This window comes from Ictidomys tridecemlineatus, chromosome 1 (assembly GCF_052094955.1).
Source record: "Ictidomys tridecemlineatus isolate mIctTri1 chromosome 1, mIctTri1.hap1, whole genome shotgun sequence".
NCBI classification, from domain to species: Eukaryota; Metazoa; Chordata; class Mammalia; order Rodentia; family Sciuridae; genus Ictidomys; species Ictidomys tridecemlineatus.
In genome coordinates, this window is record NC_135477.1 from 78,190,868 (window position 1) to 78,208,355 (window position 17,488).

General features: G+C 30.8%; 1 protein-coding gene across 3 annotated transcripts in view; it reads right to left on the reverse strand.

Annotated features, from left to right (window-relative positions):
- LOC101971738 (ankyrin repeat domain-containing protein 26) overlaps window positions 1-17,488 on the reverse strand; it is a 110,099-nt gene that overhangs the window by 68,806 nt on the left and 23,805 nt on the right. For 2 of the 3 annotated variants that reach the window (XM_021732531.3, XM_040273714.2), the window contains exons 11-18: window positions 15,201-15,321; window positions 14,865-14,920; window positions 11,167-11,257; window positions 9,333-9,431; window positions 8,721-8,749; window positions 8,552-8,624; window positions 3,920-3,990; window positions 1,206-1,372 (exon numbers count right to left, since the gene is read on the reverse strand). In XM_021732531.3, the coding sequence (XP_021588206.1) occupies window positions 1,206-1,372; window positions 3,920-3,990; window positions 8,552-8,624; window positions 8,721-8,749; window positions 9,333-9,431; window positions 11,167-11,257; window positions 14,865-14,920; window positions 15,201-15,321 (707 nt within the window). The remainder of the gene's footprint in view (window positions 1-1,205; window positions 1,373-3,919; window positions 3,991-8,551; window positions 8,625-8,720; window positions 8,750-9,332; window positions 9,432-11,166; window positions 11,258-14,864; window positions 14,921-15,200; window positions 15,322-17,488) is intronic. The other variant, XM_021732532.3, reaches the window with a different exon arrangement.

Genomic DNA, 17,488 nt, shown 5'->3' on the forward strand with positions numbered 1-17,488 from the left:
AGATGTTTTGTAGTCATTCTTTTTTTTTTGCTAAGCTACACTCCAGCCCCTGTCAATAAAGTTTTATTGGAATTTAATCTCACTTACTCATTTAATGTCTATGATAGATTCTGGATTACAACAGAGAACTTCGGGTCCACAAGACTAAAATATTTACCATCTGGTTCTTTATGAAAAAAAAGTACGTCAATTCCTGATTTAGTACAGCAAAAATTCTTTGATGAAATTTTTAATAGGTTTTATCTAATATACTGAAGTACTGATGGAACAAGGATGCCCTTAGCAATTTTCAGATTAATTTAAGAGTCAAATATTTAAGCACTAGACATTGTGAACAAAACCCCAAAATCTAATGATTATTTTTTTGGTAATAAGGTAGAATGTGAATATAGCATGTAGCTTCCTTCTGCAATTTAACAGATTATACAAGTGTTCAAACAAAATTTGACTAGAATTTGTCATCAAATTGCTTTAAATACATTTTAATTGTGCATACTATAGATGTAACCTCATTTTTAACCATTTTATACTCAAAATTTTTTTCCATAAAAATATAAATTATTTCCTCATTGATGAGTACTTAACTATCTCAAACTTTGACATGACAATGCTATAATAAATATCTTTAACATTCACATACATGTATTTAACACATTTATATAAATATTCTTTATATGCTATGTTCTTTATGTACATTATATATAATATGTATAATAGTATGCAATACCTAGCATGTTTATCATAATGTATTTTTTATATATATAAAATATAAAATATGTGTCTAACAAATGTGTGAAAGCATGTATTTACAGCTGGTTTTCCTGTCCCAGAGGGATCCAGTTAACAGAAATGAAGCTGTTAGGTTAAAATAATGATATATTTGAAAGTTTGATACATGCTACTTAACTAAATTACCCTTCAAAAAGTATTTCAACCTTTCAAAAAGTATTTACCAATTTCCTTTAGAAATAGAGCATGAGAATGTTTCTTTGTCCTCACATTACTCAACTCTAGTTATTATTTTTTAAGAAAATTTTTATTAGTTTAATTTGATAATAGTTATGTTTATTTTCATTTTTCTGATATCCAGAATGAATATCCCTAACATAGCATAAAATTTGTCAACCACAAATATTAGGCCAAATTAGAATTAGTTTTACAGGACAGCAACTGTTATCTCCTGTTAAACAGTGCCATAGTCTTACCCTTCATGTTTTTTATTCTCCTCAATAGGAAATTTCTGGTTATCAGTTTTTTCATTCTTTCTTTGTTGAATTAGTCCATCATCATTATCTGTGGCAGCAAAACCATCAGATAGGCTTTCTGATACTTCCATTTCATTACCTTTGTGCTCCTTCCTTTTTTCTTCCACCTGTAATAAAAAGTTTGATAATAAGGGTGCCTGTTACTTTTCAATTAAAAAAATTGTTTTCAATGATTTTATCAATTGACTCAAGTTTGTCATGATTTCAGTCCATAAAAAAATTTTGGGCTTACTTTGATTTTTATCATCAGAGGTCATTGAAATTTAAAAAAAATTCTGCTTCAATTCTATTTGAGAACAGAATTTTTCAAAAATTTCACAAAGGGTTATTCTTAATTTTATGTCTTGTATTTTTATCAACACTTTTTTATCTAACCTAGTTTGTATTCCTTGTATGATTGGCAGAAATAAAAAGGAAAACATACAAAATATGCCTGCCCTCTTCTGTGTTTACTACATGGATTTCACATTAAACAGCTGGATTTAGAAAATTTCATGTGAGGCTTCAACACCAGATGGAGGAAAGGGAAACTGCTGAGTTGCCACTACGGAATTCTGGAAAATGAGATCCTTCCAAATTTCACATTCCATAATCATAAAATTTTATAAATGAAGGATATGTAATTTATTGCCTACTTTAGCCTCATTATCTACTTTTAACAAAAGGTTTTTCTCCCTGCAAGGCGTCTAAGTGGTATTACACAGGATTTTATGGCACCTGAAGAAATGTTACAATTCCATAATGTCAGAAAAAATAAGTTAGTGGATAAGATCACCAAATTAATCATATAGAAGTGACTTTGCCAAAGTAATTAAATGTCTTTGTGAGGGATGGAGTGCCTCATTTAATTTTTCTTTTAAACATATCTCCATATTTTTGTTCATCTCATATTTCCACCTTTCTACCCTGGAGTCAAAAACCAAATTTTTGGCTGAAGGTTTCTGCTACTTATGTGATTTCATTCATGCCAAAATTTAACAAACTTTATAAAACAACATATGTAAAGGGCTGATTAAATAAAAACATTTGAGAGTAATGACAAAAATATAAGGACCTTTATATATTTTAAAAAAATATTTAAAGTGGTCATGTTGGAATTATAAACTGGAACAGTTTGAGTAAAATAAATATAACTGTGCACAAGAAAACAAAACAAACATATAAGTTTGCTGGAAATATTTATTGCAACTCTCAATCTACAACCTTTCTCGCTCATTTCTTTATCATTATATTTACATAGGGAAACAACAACTCAAACTCACTACATTTTTTGTAACTTCTATGCTCATCTTGGTTTAGAAAGTCTTATAGTATAGAGCTAAATTAGTTTCTTAGTTCATATGTTACTTGGAAGACTGAATGACTAAAGATTATTAAAGAATAAAGAATATGAGAATGTTTTCCTGAACTCTTGTATTTTAGATGGGAGAAATAATTTATTCCTAAACATAATTTCATATTTATATAACTTCATTTTATAAATGAGCTTTTAATAAGCAGAAAAATCAGAATATAGCTCATAAAGAGAAAAACCAAGAGTACATGCTTTTGAAATAACTTAAGTAATCAAAGGGCATGGGCAAAGAAAAGTTAGAAAATAATTAAAATTTAATTGTTAAAGTTCTTAGTGTATATTCAGCTACTCCCAAATCACTGGACTGTAACTAAGAAGTGAAAAGTAATTCATGTTAGACATTTAGGAGAAAAACATGAATGAACAAACTTAACTTTGTCACTATTTGTTTGAACTAAACAATTTATTATGCTTTAAATTTATCAAAATGAACTGATGATTTTTAATATTACAAAGTCTTCATTACATAAAAAGATTTTACTTCATTAGACTTTAAATAGGGAGGGCTTACTGTACATTTAAATCCTTTTACCAGTAACTGGAAAGCCAATATGAATAAATACCAAATAGAAAAAAAAATCCTAAATTTTAACTCAAGTGATATATTATGATAGTTTTATGCATTTATATGGATTGCCTTAAATCTCGTTCTATCATATTCTAAAGTCCACTGAAGACAATGGATAAAAATATTTTTATAATATTTACTAACTTCCCACATTGAAATAAAATAAGTTAAAATGTTATTGTTTGTACTCTAAGACCAAAAGTTCCATTCTAGAAGAAATGATTCACTTAACAGGCAGTTGGATTGATTTTAGGACCCTGTTTTCTCTCTTATCACAGACACTGAAATAATAGAGATCAGAAGGCAAAATGAAATTTTTAAGTATGGTATTGGCATATAAAAAACTACAAGTTTTGAGCCACTGAGAATAATCATTCCTTCCTTAACATGAATACAATGCAGTGGTCGTCACTGAATTGTTATATTGTTCATAACTTCAGCTCTCTCATTTAAAAACTCAAATTTGATCTTACCTTCTTTATCATGTAAAGGTGATTTTACAAATGGAAGTGCAAACAATCTAAATTCTAAATTCTATGAGTAAAGTTTAGTTATAAAGTATTACAGATTATAAAAATATTTTGTTTATAACTAGTTGTAATGCTTTTAAAATTAAATATTAAGTTATGATCTACTGACTTTAAAAGGCTAGTCTGAAAAATAATTTTATTTGGCCTATGCTACCTTATTAAAGCAAAATAATATTAAACTAGAAATTAAATTTTTACATACCTGTGACTGGTTATTTTCACTGCCATCAAGCCGTTTTTGCTCTTCTTCTGATGTTACTTCTAAGTTTGGTTCTGTTTACAAATGTTAACATCAACTACTTAGAAAAATGATAAAAAAGTAACAATCTTTATAAAAATAGAAAGTAATAAAAAGTTAAAATAAGTTTTTATTTCCCTACATACAAATTTAAATTATGCTTAATCTTTAAGTCAATATTTACTTCTTTTGGAAAAAACTGTAGTAATCTAAAACTTCAACAAATTGGAGACACTAGATTCTACCACATTCAAAGCATACAAACAACTCAAAAGATTCATCCACAGATTCATTCACTCAAAGTAAGTGAATAAACCCCCAGAATTAAAACTTTTAATCCTATAGTAATACATAAATTTGCATAACATATTATTCTCTACCCAATAATAGTAACTTTTAAACAACCTGCTGAACATTTTCTTCATCATTATGGCATCCAAAAGTACTGTTACTTTTCACCTTTATCAGTAAACACTTTGTTCCTTATTTCTAAAATGTTTTCATTTACTGTTCTGAAAAATTTCTTTTCTTCTTTTATGACTCAGTTTGCTAGGTGAAGTCTTCCTTAATTGTGGTTATTATTCCCTACATGAACAGCTATTAACTTTCCTAAGGGCTACTGTAATACTTGTATCAATTTTTTATTGTATATTTACTACTTGTATTGTAAATTATTTCTTTCCATATCTATCCCTTTTGCTCCTAGGCTGTAAAAATAAAACAAACAAACAAACAAACAAAAAACATGCTGTGTCTGAGTAGGCAATCTTTAAATTTTTCCTACTTAGCCTAAAAGTTCTAAATATGCTGGGCCCCACACTTAAGTTTATGCTAAATACTAGGCTAAACAAAGTTATTCCTTCTCCTAATTATTTTTGTTATTTATATGTAAGGGAAAGAATACATTATTTATATGTTATGTTAGGGGAAGAATCCACATGCCTTGTTAAAGGTAAGAAGAATAAAACACAAGGTAAAAACTATGGTATCGCCAGGCACAGTGGTGCCTGCTGGTAATCCCAGTAGCTTGGAAGGCTGAGGCAGGAGGATCTCAAGTTCAAAGCTAGCCTCAGCAATTTAGCAAGGCACTAAGCAACTTGGTGAGACCCTGTCTCAAAATAAAATACAAAATAGGGCTGTCTGTGGCTCATTGGTTGAATGCCTCTGAGTTCAATCCCTGGTACCAACAAAACAAAACAAAACAAAACACTACAACAAAACTATGATACTAGTCTAGGTGTCCAGAAAATGTGGTATATATACACAATGGAGTTTCATTTAGTCAAAAAGAAAATAAAATTATGGCATTTGTAGAACAATGGATAGAACTAGAAATGATCATGTTAAGTGAAATAAGTTAAACTCAGATTAAGGGTCCTATGTTTTTTCTAGTATGCAGAAGCTGGAGAGAGAAAAAAAGGAAAACAACATTGGGAGTGGATCTCCTAAAAATAAAATTACTAGAGGCCAAATTATATTGTTATATCGTTTGCATGTACAAATACGTAACAAGAAATTGCCTCAATATATACAAGTATAATATCAATAAAAAATGTAAAAAAGAAAAAAGGACATAAGGAAATTTTGCCACAAAAAGATTTTTGAAAAGTCAGAACTACAGTAACATGAAATCATGCACAGGTACTCTATAGTTGTATTCTCTATGCTTCTTTATTACTTTCTTTACTCTCTTTGTTTTCTGCCTTCTGTGATTCACAGGTCATGAGGAGAATAAATCCTTAACAGAAACATGGCCCAAATATTCACCTTTTCTTTATTGGTTAAGGTTATCTTTCCAAATTCTATGGATGGTGACTGATTTTTAGTCATTGATTGTGATACAAAGGGATATTTAACAACAGGTTTCATATTACTAGATCTTTTTTCAGATTTTTATAATTTAAAAATTTTTTTATTTGTTCATATTAGTTATATATAACATTAGAATTTATTTTGATTTAATAATAAATGCATGGAGTACAGTTTGCTCCAATTAAGTCTCTAGTACTTACCTTTATCTCCCCCGCACCCTGCTCTCTTTCCTAAACACTAGAGATCTATTTATTTACTTTTTTTTTTTAAATTAGTGTCTTGTGGATATACATAATGGTAAGATTCACTGTAGTTTATTCATACATGTACATTGGAAAGTTAGGTCAGATTCATTCCACTGTTTTTAATCTTACCCTGTCTCTTCTCCCTCCCCCTCTATCTACTACTACTCCCTGAGCTTTCTTTTATTTTGATGGCATTCATCCCTCCATTTCTTTCCTCACTCTCCCCACACAAAGTTTTGAATAGCTTCTGTATATCAGAGAAAACATTAGATCCTTGACTTTCTGAGTCTGATGTATTTTACTTAGCAGTATAGTCTGTCAGTTCTATCTATTTACCAGCAAATGATATAATTTCATTCTTTTTCATGACTGAGTAAAACTCTGTTGTGTATATATACCACATTTTAAAAAAATCCATTCATCTGTTGAAGGGCTCCTAGGTTGGTTCCATATCTATTGTGAATGCTGCTATGAACACTGATGTGGCTACATTCTTATACTATGCTGCTTTTAGATCTTTTGCATTTATACCAAGGAGTGGGACAGCTGGGTCATATGGTGGCTCTCTTCCTAGTTTTTTGAAGACTTTCCATACTGGGGAGTGGCAATTTTCCACCAATAATGTATGAGTGCACCTTTTCCCCCATATTTTCCCCCAAACTTATTATTATTTGTATTCTTGATAACTGTCATTCTGATTGAAGAGATGAAATCTCAATGTGGTTTCGATTTGCATTAAATTGTTAGATCTTTGACAAGTCTTATTACTGAGGATGAAACCAGTAGAACTCTGATCTGAAAACTTTAAAAATAAGGTTTTAATATATTAGAACATGATGATAATAGAAGTGAAACCAACTTATGCAAATTTTTTCTTCAGAGAAAGTCCCATGTCCACCTGTACCCCACATACATCTATTCCTTCATGGCTTATTGTATTTTATATTATCCTGTACTTGCCATTCATTTATATAAGTTTAATTACTTATTTATCATCTCCCTATTTTACTACATTTTTATTTATTGGTATTACAGTATTTTGTGTTTCACTCAGTCACCACTGTCATATTTTGTTTTCCAAGAAAGCATTATTTTTCATTAAGATTCTTCAGAAATATGAATTTTGTATTAAAATTTAGGTCTAATTATTCTGAATTTAAATATGCATGATAGTATTTGCATTATAAAAACATGGGCTTTAATGAATATACCATTTTATATAGAAAATATACTTTAACTACAATGAGATAGCCTTTCTTTAATGCCTCACAATTCACTTTTAAGTCTTGGATAAACATCATAAATTTTTACAAAAAATGATAGCTTTAAGTGATGTAATTGTTCCCATTTTTCAATGGGAAAGGGTAATAAGTCTAGGTACACAATAATTCATTCAAAAAATCCAATGAATACAGAGTGACATGAAATAGGGATGCATAGATAATTAAAATTTCTTTTTTTTAAAATAGACAAAATTGTCAGATTTAAACTTTTTAAGAATGAAAGAAAAAGAAATACAGAAATGAAACTTTAAAAGCCATTTCATCAGGCTCCCTTATCATTTGATATCCATGAACATTATACATAGTTTAAAACTTTGGTACTAATCGTGATCTGAGAATCCCTGGAATTCAGCATCTGTTCCAGGGGTCCAAGAAGTCTAATTAATACTAAATGTTATTTGCCATTTTCACATAAATGTAATGGCTATTGGAAAGTATAACTGTGCATGCTTATTTTTTAAATCTTTCAGATATAGTTTCTAATATAGTAAATTTTGATAGATACAATCTACTTAAATAAAAGCTCTTTAGAGTATAAAAATTGTTAATACTACAAAAGGATCCTAAGATCTAAAGTTTCAAAATTAGTTTTGAACTGTGTGTACCAAATAGTTATTAAAATGTGATTACTTTACCCATTATTAATAATCAAACATACAAAAATCCCAAAACATACCCAAACATGCTTGCACACAAACACAGTCTGTTAATCAGACCATCTGATTGGCTTAAGATCACCAGTATTAACAATACTAAGAAAAAATAAAGTTAAATCACAATTGACGTGTTAGTAAGTAAAGCTTTACTCTAGGAAAACATCAGAATCCAATACATTTCTGTTTTTTTTTTTTTTTTTCCCTAGAAGAGGCAGGATCTTGCTATATTGACTGAAGTAAAACTCTTTTCAGAGACACACTGAGGAGCTGGAATTACAGCCATGAGTACTGTGCCCAGCTCTCAATAAGCATTTTTTAAACTTTGCAAAAATCTTATAATCTCATTTAATCTCTGTGAATCGTAACAAGTATAGGATTCCAAATTGGGAACTTTAGGGTACAGCAATGTAAAAATAGAAACATCTGAATTAAAGCTTATACTAAACTTCTCATGCTTTTTTTTCAAACATGAACCAATAATTACATTTGTATTATTAAATCTTTCCATCAAACAGAAAAAAAAATTGGGAATAAGAAGACTCAACACTTCAAATAGTTTAATGTAGTTCTTTCCAGAGTAACTTGTATTACAAAGTTTACCTGATTTGAATGTTTGTACATCCTTCATTCCTATTGCTTTACTCAGAAGAGAATCCTTCATTTCACTGGTAGTCTGGATGAATTTTGAAACAAGATATTTAATAAATAATGTTTACTGTATATAGCATGTAGTTAATAATTTCAAGATAAAAAAATAAAAGATATTTACCTTTAATTGAGGATATTTCTCAGGAGATTCTAAATAGCAAACAGGACATATAATCAATTATATATAAATATGACAAAACCAACCAGACATTTTTATGCAGGGTTAGTATGGAGCTGAATCCCCATGCTTAGGTTTGGAAATAAGTTTTTTTCCCCAGTGTTTGGATAGCAATATGAAAAATGTATTGAAGAAAAAATAAGAATATAGGTTTAACAAAACATGCAGTTAAGGTTTCAAAAGTGAGATTATATTTCTAATGACCATAACTAAAGTAGAAGTCTGCTCATGAACCAATGTGAACATGCTGCCTGAGGGATAGAAAAGTGATCTCCAATCAGAGGAGCAAAACATGACACTGACAGGATGTCAAAGCTGATGGCAGAATGTAACAGCATAGGCCTTTAATGTAACACATTAGAATCGTTTGTACCATTATACTACAAGTATTTATCAAGTCCCTCAATTTGTTCTGTATTTAGGAAGTACAAAGTTGTAATAACAGTTCAGTAATGCATAAATTTATTTCTCAACAAAGAAAGTTTTCTGAAATTATCAGCTTGGATATATACTTGTAGAATAATAGTTCATAAAAATATTCATTGTTTTCCATACCCATGTTGGCTACTGGTATGCCTACATTTCTTGTTTTCTCTAGTTTAGCCATCTTAAAGTTTCTTGATCCACTCATGCAAGATGGTATATAAATCATATCTAAGAAATAAGGTATAACAAGTTTTAATATTGAAATATGATTATCAAAAAAGAAAAACTAAATTGTCACAGAATTATTTGATATTAATACCCTTTTATATTTCAAAATCAGTGCTATATTTACTAAGAAAAAAATTTTGGTATTCAGGGAATTAATTCTATTGTCTCTTGTGTCCAGAATTAATCTGGTTTGGTGTATCATGCTGATCTTTAAAGGAATTTATGAAACAACTATTTTATCCCAAAAATGGCTTTAAGAAAGGCAATGCTTCTATACTCAATTAATTTCAGTTGAGTAAATAATATTAATGCAACATACATCTTTCATGCCAGAGAGTTAAAGAATGGAGAAGTAAGCAGCTGTAGTTTACCCAATTCTCAAATTCCCTACTGTTTCCAATAATCTCTGAGACAACAATAATCTAATTTGTGGTTTGAGTGAAAATACACTTAAGTCACCAGAATTGAGTTTTCTCTAGTTTTTGCATCATTACCTCCAAAATGTTTGTTTCCTTTCTTATTTCCTCTAAACAGTTCCTCTTCTTTTCAAAAATAACTCTAAATTCTGGTCTAGATTTTCTCCATTTTATATATATTTTTAATGAATTATTCCCACCACTTCTTTTTATTTTGCAGTAGTATCTTAGAATTATATCTATTTCATCTTCCCTTTGATCCTTTCCCTCTGGGTAGAAAACATGCTGAGAAATAAAAACAAAATCTATACTTTCCCTTGACCCTGTAATGTCTTATATTATTATGAAATGGCTAGTTCTAGATTTCTCTAAAGTGAAGTCTATGTCCTTGCTGTTCAGAGTACTGTCTGAGGACCAGCAGTACTGGCATCACCGTAGACCTTATTAGAAACAAAAAATCACAGACCTGCTGAATCAGGATTCATACTTTTAAAATGGTCCACAAAAAGTGATTCATTAAAGCTTGAGAAATTATGGTCTGAGTTAATTCCCAATTCCTTTACCTTAATTTACCATTTTAGATTCCAGCCTCAAGTTCATCCCTATCATGTCCTCTAAAGTCATAAATTCTCTAAAGGTTTTATCAGACTATGGCTTTTCTGATCTCTCCAGAGCTAATCCTGCTCTTTTCTTCTTTACAATTCTCTTCATTTAAAAAAAAATTTTATTGTCTTTTTTGTACATGACAGTAAATAATATACATCCATGGATGAATATATATATTTATATTCATTTATGGTAAATAAAACATAGCTCTGTATGATGAGTACTTCAATCCTTAATGCCTTCCCAACAGTGAGGAAAATGGTGAGAGGAAAAATTTTGCTTTATTTCTCAGTCAAACTTTGGAACTGGAAGCTTACTTTATATTTATCACACATTTTGAATACTCTGCTCTTCATTTTTCCAAATTACTTTATTTTCCCACTCTTCACTATGTACACCTGCTTCTTTTCCCTTCATTTACTTCCCATACTCTCTGCCTTTCTTCTTTCCCTAATCTCTTTTCCATTTCCTTATTACTAACTTTCCTTATGTCCTAAAGTATCTTGAAAAGGAACTAATAATTCAGTTCCTTTGACACTCTAAATTTAACCTGCTGCTGAAACTTGATAAGACATCTATTTACTACCATTGCACTTTTTTTCCACTTACTATACATTTAATGAGTAAATTTCTTTGGCTATTAGAACATGTCAGTACTCATGTTTCAAATAAACACTTTGCCAAATGACTTCTTAATAAAACACAGCTCTTACCTTCTACTTGTCCATTGATATTGTTTCCTCTTTCATGCACAGCCCCAGATAAATGACTAACACCCTTTTGTGGAAGACTCTCAGAGATACTCTAGTGAAATTAATATTAAAAATGAGTTGCATAAAGATTTCCTTATCATTTTATAAGATAGTTAAATTTCCTATTATAAAAGCAATTACATTTTAAAATTAGAGATATATACACGAAAAACCAAACATTTCAATGAAGAACTTCATATACTTTGTTTAGATCAATACTATCTCTTATCCTCATATGGATAATGAGTAGATAAACTAAGCTTGGAAGGCCAGAGGAACATATCAATAGATAAAATACTAACAAATGTGCATACTTCAAAAAGAAACTAACTCCAGAACACCTAACTCTACTTTGCATTTCTTACCAAATGTAAGAGAACATTTAAAAAATACATATTAAAAAAAATTGTTATAAATACACTTCCAATGATACAGCATGAAACACTACAAACACTTCTAAGGACAAGAAATAATTTAGTGATACTTGGTATGATAAGAAATTTCAGAGTGTGGCATGTTGAATCTAAAAAAAACATTGTAGAAGCTGCTTCATTAATGTAAACATGGATTTAGAAAATCTAAATATTTTTTGTAAGGTTTGGTGATGCATGTCTGTAATTCCAACTATTAGGGAGGCTGAGGCAGGAGGATCACAAGCTGGTGGTCAGTTTGGGCAACTCAATGAAATCCTGCTTCATTAGGAAAAATAAGAAGAGCTGGGGAATGTAGTTAAGTGAAAGAGTATTTTCATAGCATGTATGAGCCCTAGGGTTCAAATCTCTGTTACCATAAACAAAAAACAAAACAAAACAAAAAACTAACAATAAGACAAATAATAAAAAGAAAAAAAATCAAATATTTTTTGGTAAATTTTTACTTATAGGAAAAATGGTTGAATAAAATTGACAGAGTAGGGATAAAACTTATCTTTATGCTATGTTTAATAGTACACAAATACTAGATACAGTATTTAATCCTTTCTCAATTTAACAATGAATTTTAAAGAGAGTATAGCAAGTCTTAATAAAAAGGGATGTATAAGAACATTTACTAAGTGTCTAAAATGTGCCTGGCACTTATTTGTACATTTTCTTTTCTATGTATTACAATAATAATAATGATTATGACAACGATTATCTTACTCCCTGCTTTCCCTGACTGAAAGTAAATGATGGACAGATGTGATTCACTGTTCTTTCAGGAATATTCCCCTCCTAGACATTCACATGGTTGGCTCCTTCCCATCCTTTATAAGCTTTAGAGCAATCTATACTTCAGAGAGATCTTAGTACAAAATTTCATTCCCATATCCATCCCACCTACAAACTCCCTCAGTATTTTTAAAATAAGCATTCTCTATTTACTTTAAATGAAACACATGATTTACAAGTATTTATTGTTTATGTTTTTTTGTTCTATCACTATAGCATAAGCCCTTATCTGGTGTATTCTGTATCGAACTGCCTTCCACATAGTAGACAGTTAATAGCAGAAAATTATTCAAGGTCAAAACATTTACAATCTCATCAGAAGGTCTCAAGCACCAAATCACTATATTCCTATAATACAGTTTATTGAAACTTACCATTTTAAAATTAGAAACATATATACCTCCTTCAACTTTTCCACTATTTTCTTGACACTTACTATTTTATTATCCTCAGTTTTAAAAACAAGTCTCTATATTTAATAAATCATTGAACACCACTGTGATCATTCTAACAAATACTCCTTTTGTCTAATAAATATGAACATATTTCTTAGTTTACAAAGTATTTTCACATTTCTTAACCATATTTATTCATTGAATATATCTAAGAGACATGGTACCATTTTTATGGTACTATAAGGCTACTGACATTGTAATAGTTTAAATAAATTTTCCAAGATTTCAGAGCTACTAAATGACAGAACCAGAATATTAACATTTTTTTTAACTTCAGCTACTATGCTGGTACCAATATTAAGCAGCTGCTTATACACAAGAAATCAGGTCCTTTCCATCTCTTTCTGCAGTGGTCACTTTAAAATAGTTTATCACTGTTTATACTTATGTTATGGCAGGCATGGCTGACATAAAGGTATTCAATGAATTTTATTTAAAAAATGGTTTGTATTTAACTAAAACATTAGAAAATCAAACTAACTACAGTCCTACACGTATAATTCTTCATGCTTTTCCTCCTCAGAGGCTGAAACATTCCCTGTAGATCTATTCTTGACAATCCGTATATAATAATACTTTCACGTTCCACTTAACTAAGCTACAAAAAATTATAGTCCAAATTTTCTTTCTGAATCACATTAGAACCTTAACATATCCATATATAATACAGAGTCACATAGATCATAGGTTGACTTGAAATAATTCATCAGTATTTAGATAAAGTCAATTTCAGAACCCAAGCTGATCCCCTGTGATTTCTAAGCTTTAGTTTTTGACACTACACTACATTGGCTTCATTAAATAAATCCTACAAATTATCAGAATTTTAAAGTGCAGTGGTAATGTACTTATTAGAACTAATTACTTTATTAATTATAGGTTAAAATGTGAGGAAATTATTCCTTTTAGGCATAGGCAGATGTGAGAAAGTAAAGTCAAAGTTCCCCCCACCCTTTTTAAGAAATGTGATAATGTTTATTTTCAATACATGGGTTAAACAATAAATTGGAATGAACTGATGAGAAGATTAGTGATATGGAAGACTAAGCAGAATAGGTGTAACTAAATATAATACAGAAATGAAAAGACAAAGAAAATATAATTATTGTTACATATTTGATAACTCAGAAGGAATAAAACACATAAAGTTTGATCATTAAAAAATGAGGGACGAATAATCATCAAAAAAGTAATGATTTATAAATTTCTAAAATTGAAAACTAAACATGATACTTCTTATTCAGAAGTATAGTAGGAATTAAAGAGTTGAATAAGTAAAAATAAGAAAACAAAAGTAGTCAAACTAACAAGAGAAGGAAAAGGCTTAAAATAAGTAAGAAAGAAAACAGATAACCTACAAAGATGACAGCAGAATTCCCACATTATTAAGGATATACTATAACTTAGAGAAAAAAATACTAGGATTTTAGACAAACATAATATTCAAGCTAGAACTGAATAATTAGCTAAATCATTTTTAGTAAAACACTTGTAAAATATTTTCAAAAGAAAAAACCAAGAACTTTAATTTCCACAGAAGATTTTAAAGATTATACTTCAAAAAGAAAAAAAATTATTCAATATGAAATCTGAGAGTCAAAATACAAAGTAAAAAAATTCTTAAAAAACCCATGGGAATATCAAAATATGGTGAACACTGATTTAAGAAAAAAATCCATAAAACTTTGGTAACACAGGTTTAACCACATTTAGATATATTAAAGTATGATTCCAAATATTTAAAGTAAATCAAATGGTAACTCCTGTACTATCTGAGTAATCTGACTGATGACAGTATAATTTACTAAGACAACTATTTTAATCACTAATTTTAAAAGATGGCACTTCTGTCATATAATTTGTAAAGTACTGATTATCCTTTTAACAGAGTGGATGTGCCATCAAAGGATTGACAGTGGAATAAACATAAAGCATCCTATTTAATGTTTTAACATCACTCAATGCTTATTCCAAAAATAATAACAGACAATACCTCAGAATCCCAAGGTGATTCTTCCTCTTCTCCTAATCCTAATGCAGACATCAGATCTATAAAATGTATAACAGATACAGTAATAATACTTATTACTGAGAAATTGAAATATATGTACAAGTCTATCTCCATTCAAAATATTTCAATAAAGTAAAATGGAAGAGCAAAAAGGAATTTCAGAAGATTAATGCAGTTTCAAGAAGAAGTTGGTTGCAGGAGAATAACAGCAAAAGTAAAATGTAAAAGAAATAGGTATCTTTTCTTGAATCTACACACTTTATTCTTTATAAAGTTTTTTAAATCTAGAAAAATTTTCATAGATATTCACTAACTTACCACTTTTACTCTTTTTGTGTCCTGCATCAACATAAGTCAAATTCCCATTATTTGTTTGATCTTGCGAAGCACTTTTAGTACCATTTTCTTCTTTTCCAATTATTGGCTTTGTTGCCCCTTCCTGTTGAAAAAAGAGGAAAGAAAAATCAAGTTGAGAAAACATGTTAAACAACAAACATTTACTGTATCTATTAAATCCTAAGCACTATCATGGGAGAAAATGAAAACAGAAAAGATTCCTTCTATTATCAAGTAGAGACAGAGATATATAGAAATAATAAGAATAAAGTATAATTTATTAGTTCTACATTTGAAATGCATGCAGTTAAGCACAAAAAGAACAGAATAGTCAGTTCTACCTAGAAAGCTCTGGGAATGCTGCAAAATACAGGGTCTCATTTCAAAAGAAATACAAACTACAATGTGAGAGTGTGAAAGTTATTCTAGACAGGACAGCAAAAGGATACGGCATGAAATCACACAACAAATGAAGAATAGTGAAGTAACGTGGTAAAACTGGAATACTAGGTTCTAGGAATGGGATTTAATAGATAAAACAGGAGGATCAAGGCCAAAGCACAAAAAATATGCGCCATGCTAGAATGTGAACTTTCCCCTTCATGAATGGGGATCTATTTAATAAGCAGATAAGTTTTAGCATTTAAAATGTCACTTGGGCAGCAAAGTATAGTTAAATGAACATTATGGCAGAAGGGAGAACAAGAGAAATAAATTTCAAAATGACAAGTGAGAAGGTGAATCCCAGTAATATGATATTCAAAAATGGTAAGCAGAATATACAGAACTAGTCTGGTGGTTTGGGAGAGAGACTGAGTTCAAAATTTCTTAGCTTTAGTGTTTCAGTGCTGTTTACAATGTGATAATTACTACAATGGGGAAATGGATGACAGATTAACATAGAGTGAGCAAAGGGTTACATTAATGTCTAAAGATGAGAACATATAAAATTTAAGGCACTCAGTGGACTTAAATGCCATAATTGAATAAATACATTCAAAGTAGAAATATATGACCTCAATGAGGAAATGCATGTGGACCAAAGAAATAAAATTTTGTAAAATATACTACACTGTTATAATTAAATAAAGCAAACCTACGTAGAACTCTGAAATTTTACAAATGAACAAAAGAGGTTGAAAAACGGGGGACCACATTTTCAAATATATATATCAATACTTATTTCAGGGATATACTAATATGCATTTTTTAATCTAATGAAAATATTTAATTCTAAGATACTAATTCAAGATGCTGCAAGAAGACTCCCTTTTAACGAAAAATCCTAAGTCTGGCATGGTGGCACATGCCTATGATTCCAGTGACTTGGAAGGCTGAGGCAGAAAAATGAAAAGTTTGAGACCAGCCTCACCAACTAAGTGAGGCCCTAAGAAACCTAGTGAGATCCAGTTTCAAACTAAAAAAATTAAGGAGCATTCCAAGATGGCGGGCAAGAGGAAGGCAGCATTCTGTGTCACTCTTTGACCCAGTTCTCACCTAGTTGGAATACTGCATCTCGGAGAGTGTAAGAGGACCCCCATACAGCTGATTTCTGTAGAAGTCACCAGCACTGTGACCCCCACACAGAGCTCAGAGCCTCAGCATTTGAGTAGGACTATGGAATACTAGATTCCTAAACCCAAAGCTCACAGTTCTAGCCCATGCATGGGTCTCAAGCTGCTTAGCAGAATCACCTATCAGCACATCTGCAGAACTCCAGATTGTGATCCGCTCCCACGCAAGTCACTCAGCTACTACCTACCCACAGCACAACATCATCTCCTGGTTCCCCCCACTTACCCAGATACCCTGGTGATAGAAGCAGACTGCCTCTTCTTGAAACCTTTCTCGTCATTATTTGGTGGGGGCAGCACTCAGATCATATCTCCATCTGGCCAGGTACCAGGTACCCAACTCCCCCCACCCTTAGTGGCAGTAACTTGGCACAGTGACCACCCAACACAGAAACAGCTCTCAGTTGGGCAGGTGTGGAGTGTGACCACTCGGTGTGAGCCTGGGTGAGGGAGATCCTGCAGTTGGGAACTTCTAAGTGAGAGGGAGATAATACTGGCTGCTCAAGTCAGACGAGAGGTCCCAAAAAAAGACCCGTGAAGTGCCATCTCCCTGCAGGAACTGGTGAGTGGCACTCCCCACTTCCAGACGCCCTACATCAGGACCAGTCTTCCCATCCTGGTTATCTACACCATCCTGAGGGCAGAGACACCAGCTTAGAATAGACAACCCCACCTATTGCATGAGAAGAAAAACAG